Source organism: Nyctibius grandis, chromosome 2, assembly GCF_013368605.1.
Source record: "Nyctibius grandis isolate bNycGra1 chromosome 2, bNycGra1.pri, whole genome shotgun sequence".
Lineage (NCBI taxonomy): Eukaryota > Metazoa > Chordata > Aves > Nyctibiiformes > Nyctibiidae > Nyctibius > Nyctibius grandis.
In genome coordinates, this window is record NC_090659.1 from 101,908,286 (window position 1) to 101,918,434 (window position 10,149).

Consider the following 10,149-nt stretch of genomic DNA (forward strand, 5'->3'; position numbering starts at 1 on the left):
ATAACCTGATGCCAGGGGAAAAAAAAAAAAATCAGGGAAGTTAATTTTGTCTTCTAAACTCACTGGAGGGTCAGTGAAACGACAACTCCAAAAACAAGGACTGCACAACAGAATTCTCCTGTTTTCCTACTTAGTGCCTTAACTAGGCAATAACTACTTAATTCGTTTTCTCAGAGCCTCTGTCTGGGTAAATAATACAATACTCGGGGGAAAAAAAGAGGCTTAAACATTAGATGTTTCTGCTCATATACTGTCTGACTCTTAGAACATATTGCCCCATTTCAGGTTGGAATCCTTATTAGCAGAGGGTATTGAACCTATTTCTCCTACTTCATGAATAGTTCTAGACACTGAGGTTAAAGATAGACCATTTACTCCGATCAGGGTTATAAACAGAATGAATGATATCATTTTGGTTTTTTTGAATTAGAGTTTAAATATGAAGTTTTGGGCAACAGGTCAGGGTAAAGTACCCAAAATGTTACAGAATTTCATGTTTCCCATTAGTTTTTCAATTTAAATAGCTTCCCAGTCAACATGCTAATTACTATATATTTGAAGAATCTTAAATCTGAATCCAGGGTTATATACCTACAGTAAAGCTGTGAATTCTGCTACAAGGGCCAGATGCCTAAGGCTTAGTGTTACAATAACCAGCCTTAGACTTACTTAAACTAGGGACATGAACCTCAGAAATTAATGAATGGGTTATAAATGAATATGCTTAATGACTATATGCAAATTTAACTCCTTTTGTAAAATTCTGAAGTGTTAATACATGACAGTACGTATCTTGCAGTCCATATTTATACTAAATGTAAACAGTTAAAAAAAGTTTTCCTCTTCCCCCAAATTATTACAATTAAAAATCCAGCAAAAAAATCTTTGAAGTGTTTGGTAGTTCTTGTACTTTGGACTGAGCTCATTCAATCTCACTGATATTAAGGACGCAACTTGTACAATACAAATAATCTCTTCATAACCTTAAAATCATGTAGGTATTCAAATCAATTTTATGATCTCTCTTATTTTCTTCGACTGAAACAAAATGTGTACCTAATAAAACTGATTGCCTTTCATGATCATACAACACTAGTCCAGAGAAAACCAACATTTGAAAGCTACAGACGTGGAGGTTTGAGCTATCCTTTTCACATGACATCTTCAAATGCCAAGTTAACTATTATAAAAAAGGGAAGATGGGGAGGGGAGGGGGAAGAGACATTTGCAGAGGTTATTTTGTACTTAAAAAGAAATGGGTTTCTTCTTCCTCTTATTTTTACTCAGACATTGTTTTAAGTAGCCTTCTCTACTGTAGTATGGGATGTAATAAGCCATTTTAGAACACAGAACAGGAAATTAATTTGTCCTTAATTTCTAGAAGTATTTTACTGACTACAGATTACTTCAATATGTTTACTACCAACTATGTTTTTCTCAGCATGTTTGAATGTACAGTATAAAAATAGCAGTATATATCACTGCAAGCAACAATGCTTCCTGAACCCAGCACTCTCAGCCCTGCTCATCAAATTCTAAACTGATTCTTCCACAATTCTTAGATGTACCACCAAACAATATTTCTAGGGCAGTCCATTCAATTCAGATAAGGAGACATACAATCGTAAGGATATATCATCCTGTCTAGCCTGTGTCAATCTCTACAGCACTCTTTTACACTCATGCATGCTGGACGAATTTCTGTTAATATTCTTCCCTTCTGCCATCATTTGTCAACAAAAACCAAAAAGCTCCCACTGAAGTGTACACTTTCACTTATTCACTAACATGATGTAAGAACACAGAATTAAAACTTTTTTTTTTCCCTTGGCTGAGTATTTTCTGCGTTAATTAAAAAAAAAAATTAACATTTCTTTTTCCTAAAAGATTTGTCACATTTTAACTACTAATAGGTGAAATAAATGAAGAAAGCATATAGTGAGATTAAAAAACAAGCTCACCACAGAATAATGAGTATTGGGGTGAAACACCATGACAAAGCTAAACCTACTCAATAGCTAGAAGTAGTAGTCTTGCTCCCCCTTGAGCCTGTACCATTTTTCTGTCAGCTCTCCCCTACAGTCTCACATCTTCACTTACACCAGTACTAATCTGGTTGTCATCCAGTGGCATGGTAACCTGGTTTAATTCACTGACTAAACAGAAGCTGATTCCCTTTTTTAAGGCCAGATTAGTGTTACAAAATTGGATTAATTCAGGAAGTGGGAGTACACAGTTGGCAGAGGAAATAAGCCATAGGATCAGCTCAGGACATACAATGTAACTTTACCCTCAGTCCTGCTTCACTGTATACTCAGGAGTAAAGCACCAATGCATACCAAAATCTTTGATGTCATCTTCGGCATTTAGCTTTACTGTCTCTGGTACAGATAGTATACTTGTATCACTTGTCCCAGGACATTTATCATGGATGGAAAAACAATTGTGCAAAATCTGTAAACCAAAGACATAAGCTGTTATATTACATACCAGTAAGTGTCACTTTAACATTAAAGCACACAACTCTAAAACATTTACTGCAGTATCTGAATAATTCTGCATCTCTTAAAATGAAAGGTAACATTTTCACAGGTACGTTTGAAAATAAATAAGCCAATAATTCCCACTTTCAATGCAAATCAGGTTCCATTCTACAGTCAATTTAAGGGCAGTGAATGGGTTCAGCAGTTTACTATAAGCAAGCCTCTCAAAAATACATGAGGAAGGAGAAAGAAGCTTTGCTTATTTTAACTTGTAACAGTTTAACTGTGAAGTTTCAGGTAGTTCAGAATCAAACATAAATTTGTAATTGAATCCTATGAGCGCCATCCTTGGTTTTCAGTCTGACTAATCATTCAGTTTTCATATACACAGAGTAAAATTACAATTTTGCGGGAACTTGCCCTTTCCTAACAATATCAAAGGACTGAAATTAATACTCCATTTCAACTCCTGGTATAGTGGCTGAGCACAAGAAGTTATTGGACAATATAAGCCAAACAATAACTCCCCAAACTTTGACAGAAGAGGAAGAAAAACAAACAAATAAACCCTCAGATAAGTAGCATATTGCAATTCCTAGGTTTGATTTCTCTTTGAATGACTCCCACTGCTGCTGAATCCAAGTGATTTTGGTTTTTTGTTTTTTTTTTTTCTTTTTTTTTAAAGAACACAGCAAAAATATTCCTCAAAGGGGGTTATTTGAGAAAATACAGTCTACAGCCCGGTTTTGCAAATTTAGTTTTGTGAGCGGTAACTTTTAAAAATAGCCAGACAGGAGGGCCTAGAATGGAAATGACAGAATTTTTTATTCTTGGCTCAAGGAATGTAAACATGTAACTGACCAGCTTAACTGAAATTGAAGAACAGCATAGCTCTTAAAACTACTTACTATCTCAGCTCTTTCATCCTGATGCTTTGCTTCAGAAATAGAATCATTGTCTCTAGCTTTAGAAGAAAGACAGACAAGTCAATTCATTTGCCCCTAAGTGATTTGCTGAGCATGTTTTTTGGGAGGGTTTTCACTGGGTTATTTTAAATGCAATTGAAATCTGCAAACAAAAAACTACTAAAAACTAACCAAAAATTCTAACTAAAAAGTCCTACAGGTGAGGTTGAGGGACAGTGTACAAATGCAGTTTCATAACACCATAGAACACTAAATCAGAGGTTGTAGTTGCTGCTGTGTAGGCAGACCGGTTACCACCCTGAGCCCACCATCACTGCCAATCCCCTTTCCAGCAGTTATTCATGGCACTACTCTCTGTTTTTTTCTGTCAAAGGATTTGGATGAGATCTTGAAGCCTTTGTCAGGAATTTGTTTTTTTCCATTTCCTCCCACAAGAGCAGTAATATATTTTCACCTACACTACAAAAGGAGAAAGTGAACCCTATTTTTAAGATGCCTAAAGAGCAGTATATTCAAATAACTTGTTTCACAGACATGGCATCTAGGTTCCGTGTAGCAGCCAAATGACTCACTCTTTCCTTTTACAGGTGCCAGACGGCAGAGAGCGGGCACCACTACTATAAAATACCAGGTTCATCCAGGAAGTGGGAGAATGAGAAGGAGAGCTCAAACCACAACTTATCTCCCAGAAGAACATCATTAAGCTATGGGTACTTTCCCCAGCCTTTCTTTTCAGGTCACATCATTCTGAACCAATGAACACTCAGAATGGCACAACACAGTAGCCTTGTGAATAGTACCATCCCCACCCTGCCAACAGAGGAATCACAGAATATCTCAAGTTGGAAGGGACCCATAAGGATCGAGTCCAACTCCCTGCTCCTCGCAGTACTGCCTAAAACTAAAGCATGACTAAGAGCATTGTCCAGACACTCCCTGAACTCTGACAGGCTTGGTGCTGTGACCAATTCTTGCATGAGGAGATTCCCAATTCTTGCATGCATTCTTAATATGCTTTATATGCGTGCATGCTCTACATGCCTTATACAGTGATAGTCTTAACAACATTAAAAAGAGCAATGTCAGGAGGTAAGCAGACATACAGGTCTTCCCATTTTTCTCAAGAGTTTTCATAAACAAATCATAAAGTCAAATTTAATTTTGCTTATCATATGCTAAAGAAATCCCAAGTACAGGAACACCTTAGGTCAGGGCTTGATGCTTAGCATCACTGTTAATGCCACTTATGCCCTGTCCAAATAACCCAGGAAATATGGTCTTCAATGGGATCAGTATCTCAGTCTGTCTCGCTGCATCAATACGACGGTAGGCACAGTGCAAGGGGTTAAAAATGCTGAAGCCAGCACTGCTGCTGGAAATTTTACTCAACAGGCTACCTCCTTAGACTTCATAAACATACTCATGACTTAACCTAATAGTATCTAGTTTTGTGATAGGGCAAAGCAATCATTATCTAATCCTCTTTCTACGCTTTGCAATGTTATTTCTAAATTTATATTCTCTAATCCCTTCTACAAAGGAAGAAAACTTTTGAGAAGCAATGACACAATTTCATTTCTTCCTTTTAGGGCTGCATTATTTAAAGTCACCCACTAAGCATCACTGTAAGAGTTTCGTCCTTCATTAAGAAAATAAATCAGTTCACACTAAGTGACCTTCCAGAGTCAAAACCAGAAGTTTTTAACCCTTAGCAACTCTTCATTTTTAGAAATACCTATTATCACTGTTGCACCAAGTGTAGGAGGTGTGGCTAAAGAACTTGACCAGGACATATCTGGATCCACTTCTGCTCCCAGGCTTTCAGAAATACGTTTTGGAGTTCTGATCTAGAAATGCATTTAACAATTATTATTATTTCTATACAGAATTCTAAATGTACTACTCAGGAAAAAGAAAACAAAATGCAGGAATGAAATATTTACCTCTGAAAGTTTTGGTGTGCAAAACAAGCTTCCATATGGTCCTAAAAAACATTATGTAATAAGGACATTAAATAATACCTAAGACATGAGGATTTCTATCTACAGATATTAGATATTTCGTAAAAACAAAAAGTGATACAAACCCGGCATATTACTTCTCTGAGGTGTTCTGTAAGCATTGCTTAAAATAGCTGGACTGCAAAACAAAACCAAATAAAAAAAAATTAATTTCACTTCTCAATATCTGAAAATAAGTAAATATTTCAGACATTACATATGTTACTGCCTCTATTATTTTCTTTCTTTGCAATCATGGCTATTTCCTGACTAATTAAAATGTAGATTTCTCCTAACCATCGGTCAGTATTTCTTAATATGCTGTAAGAAACTATGGAAATTGGCTTTTTTAATTAAATAATTAGTTTAAGTGTTCTTATAATCAACATGAGTACTTTGATCAGATTTATTTGAAATACATACATTTAAATGTAGAAATCAAGGCTATTACTAAAAAAAACCTCACTAAATATTATAAATAGCTTTACAAATTAGTACTTGAGAAGCACATGATACATCACTACTACTCTTTCTTGCACTGGATGTTGAGGATTTGGGAAGCTGAAATAACGTCAACAAATGCTATATACCAGCTGTGAAGGAGTAGAAAAATAGAAAGGAAGAACACCTAAAAGCAAGGAAATTTTCAAAATCAGCGAGTGTTTTATTTTCAATTCACTTAGCAACCTACATGTATCATAAACATACCAGACATAGAAGATTATTCACTGGTCTGAAAAAATCTACCAGTAAAATATGGTGGGTTTAATATTGCTTTTTGCTTAAAATCCCATTTATTTTATATTTGTGTTGACATATTTAGCATACCTAGCAGCAAGGCAGTTGCAGCAAGTACCAGGAGGAGAAGCAAGTACTTCATTTTCTTGATCTATTTTAATTCTTGTGATACTTGGGCTTATCAAATTCTCTCTGCCTACAACATAGAATATAATAATCAACACAACTTTGCAAAACTACAAGTAATATTTTTGCTTTTGAAGTTTAAAGATAAGCTTTAAAAAAAATTATGCAATGTCTGATTTTTAGTTTAAAAAAAACAAACAAAAAAACTTTCTCCTCTAGTGTTTTGAACATGTTCAAATTCTACATCCAAACAATGCTAAACACATTTCAAATGCACAGCCAAAAATAACTCATTATGTCACTTTATTCACTTGACATATACATGTTTCAGTATATTTCCTTGATATTATTCAAGTCACAGATTCCATTTCAGTCTTAATATACTGTATTGTGCCTTTCTCGTCATTGCAGAACTTATTCTTAGGAGAAACCCAATACACAAACATGCGCTTTTACCAGCATCACTCAAATTTACTTTACTGGTCTAGTGGAAAGGTGTCCCTGCCTGTGGCAGAAGGGTTGGAACTAGATGATCTTTAAGGTCCCTTCCAGCCCAAACCATTCTATGATTCCATGATTCTTGATTTGAATAAGCAGCATAAAGAAAAAATTATTTCTGGAAGTGTTAGTGGAGGCACTGCCTCTGGTACTGGTAGCAGTAGCTATTTATATGCTATGCATCTCCCTGCAAAAGAGAAAGAGTGTGCTCACCAAAGCAGCAGAATCCTCCTGACAGCAAGCCCTTACACGAACAAGTAACCACTCAAAAGAATTCCTACTCAGAAATTTCCAAACAGCTTCCATATCAGAAATTACACCTAGGTTTCTGCATTTCTCTCTGCTTCTGAGTTCCTGAGTCCATATGCGCAGCACGGCTGCATCCCAGTACCATACCAAGGTGAGACCTATCAGCTTCCATCCATGCTCTTGTTTTCACAAGATAGAAAACCAAGGTACACGAACCAGATGGCTCTAACCAAGAAACTAGGAGTGTAAGATCTCAGGCCAGCCACAGGTAACTACAGAAATTTTGGTAATTGTCATCTTCCCTTCCTGTGGCAGTGTATGCAAACATCCCCACGCACAAACACAGACCAAAAGTAACCATTTTGAAACAGAAGAATCATAAGGTTCCTTGGTTTGTAATTTATGAAATGCTACCAAGAATTCACTAGGGACTTAACACTGTAAAAGTCCAAATAGCTAAATTTAGAAGAAGTGTTCTCAGCTGAGAATAAGTTGAGCTGAAGTTCAGCAGTAAACTTAAGAAAAACAAGCAGGGTAGCAATCCTCTATGGAACCAATGTTATAAAGTATATTTGAATGGTAGCACAGTTATACACCTTTAAAGATTTTGCTTTAGGATCTAAGAACGATCCTGGTAATAAAGGGAGTCTTGTGTTTGTAACCTGTTTGGAAAAGCTTATCTTGCTATTAGGAGGGCACAGACACAGTAGACGTACAAATCAGCTATTGCAGGAATGGGGTTAGATATTCTTCCATATAAAAGATTCTTATATACAATTATGCATACATTCTCCATAGAAAAAATTCTTCTCTCTGTCCAAGGAGGACAGGTACTATGGCTTGCAGGTACATCAAAAAGGAGCAGAGTGACATGTACTTTCATGACGTACCTGGGATTTGGAAATAATGTCGTGAGAAGTACCTCATAAAAGTGGTAGAATTCCTTGTCTCCAAATGGAAAAGCATGACTGCTTTCCCTGACTTACAGTTGTACTGACTCACAGTTTTACTAACTCAAAGAGCTTAGTGCTTCTAAATCTGTCTAAGAAAGGTTAAGGAGTGCCCTACAGATCACCAAGGTTAAGGAGTGCCCTACAGATCACCTCATACTTCAGCATGATAAGCATCTCTTGAAAAGATTTCCAGAGATTTTGGATAAAACAAAAGTCAGACTGCTAAAAAAATTTACTTTGATTCACAGTCAACAGGTTACACTAATAAGCTCATACCTCCTTATATTAACAGTATTTAGAGTATTAGGACTACAACAGTATCTTTTCTAGAGGAAACTGCATATACATTACCAGTTCATTGCAAGGCTTAATTCATTATTAAGATTAATTCTGCATTTTTATAAGTGGTCTTCAGAAGCCTACTAAGATAACCCTTTTACTCATGCAATTTCAGCAGTAGCATTATCTATCACGTTAATAAACATCAGCTACCACAACAACAGGTAAAAGAAAAAAAAAAAGTCTCTTGTTTCTGGAGGGCACAAGCAGCCTTTAAGTACCACTTAAAAAAAAAAAATACTCACTTGCTCCTATTTTTTTCTGATTCAGTTCTTTTCCAGGAGAAGAATAAGATGGTAATATTACATTTTGTTCTTTAAAAATCAGTGGAGTTGATGCCAGCTGACTGTACGTAGAGGGTTTTTCCCTTAAAGTTTTAGATGTTTGATCAAGCCAGTCAAAAGGACAATCAAGTTCTCCCAATAATTTAGGCTCATACGGGGGTGCTTCTGCGCTGAGCTCTTCAAACCAGTTGAGACTGATAGGCCCTAAGTCTACGAAGAAAAACATACAGAAAATCACATTAAAAAAAGAAAAAAACCTGCCAAATGCCATGCAAATAATAGATGGTAACAAGTATGAGTTCATATGTTATTAAACCAGAACATAAAGTGGAAATCTTCATTCTATATATGATACACGTAAAAGAAGGCCATAATTAGTTATAAATTAATACAAAATTAATACTCCATGAAGGATGTGAAAATACCTTGGGCATATAAGTGCTAGCAGCAAATCACATTGCTCCTTCCATTGTCATATTTCTGTTTATTTTGTTTCTGGATAGCTTTGAACTCTGATATCCATGAAGTATAAAAGAATGCCTGCCCAAATTCTCAGATCATTAACAAAACTAATCAAAGAGCAGATAAATATCCAGTTTGTTTAAAATTAAAAATATACTTCTACCTTTTAGTTTATCTCTTCCTTTACTCAGGCTAGCATGTTAAACAGGTTCCTGTTAACATTAATAAATCATACTACAACAGGTGCATTTGGCAAAAGACTAAACCTGGCCTGTATGCAGGTACATAAAGAGGCCACAGCTAAAAAAACAAGTACAAAAAAGTAACTGAGCTCACATTAAGAAAAAAAACCTACAAATAAAAATTTAAAGAAATATATTAAAAAAGTAAGATACTAGCAAATACAGATTTGGGGCAAGAAGAGCAGCTAAAAATTTGCATAAGGCTTTTCTATGGAACACACAGTGTACAACAGATGTGTATAAAGTATCAATGTCCAGAAAGCAACCCTAATAAAAATTATTTACTGTAGAGAAGCTGTACCTGATTCACTGCAATGTGCCTTAAATATATCAAAGAAAGCTGGTCTTTCCATAGGTTTGTAAGCCATTTTCTTATCCATAACATTACTGGAACAGTTGTTGAAAAATCTGAGAAGAAATAAGAAAACACTTTCATACAGTGCTATTCTAACGTTGCTGACAAGTGGGGCTGCAAGTCTTAACCCTGCTTTCCTGGGTAGGTGTGTCATATCCCAACCTGTTTTGCTTTAGGAATGTGATGTACGTGGTCAAACATAGTAATGATGAACACGGTATGAAAATGACAGACAAAAAGAGCATAGGGAATTACACTGGAGATAATAAAAATACTCAAGAAATACAGGAGAAAATCAAGATGGAATGGGCAGAGCACTTTCAAGGTATTTTAAATATAAATAAAAAAAATCCATGCTCGCTACTGTATGTTAGGCTATAATATATACTATTACATATAGACTCTTAGAACCATCAAAACTTATGTGCCAAAAACTTGACTGAAAGTTGCTTTCCAGTGGAGCACACGTTGGTAGTTTCTCAGTTCTATCAAAA

General features: G+C 35.7%; 1 protein-coding gene across 1 annotated transcript in view; it reads right to left on the reverse strand.

Moving 5' to 3' along the window:
- The window catches only part of BRCA2 (BRCA2 DNA repair associated), a 42,543-nt gene extending 32,863 nt beyond the window's left edge, over positions 1 to 9,680 (reverse strand). The window contains 8 exon segments of the mRNA XM_068424967.1: positions 2,340 to 2,454; positions 3,392 to 3,447; positions 5,145 to 5,256; positions 5,353 to 5,393; positions 5,496 to 5,548; positions 6,238 to 6,343; positions 8,558 to 8,806; positions 9,602 to 9,680. Coding sequence (XP_068281068.1) covers positions 2,340 to 2,454; positions 3,392 to 3,447; positions 5,145 to 5,256; positions 5,353 to 5,393; positions 5,496 to 5,548; positions 6,238 to 6,343; positions 8,558 to 8,806; positions 9,602 to 9,680 — 811 coding nt within the window.
- Between the last annotated feature and the right edge of the window lie 469 nt (positions 9,681 to 10,149).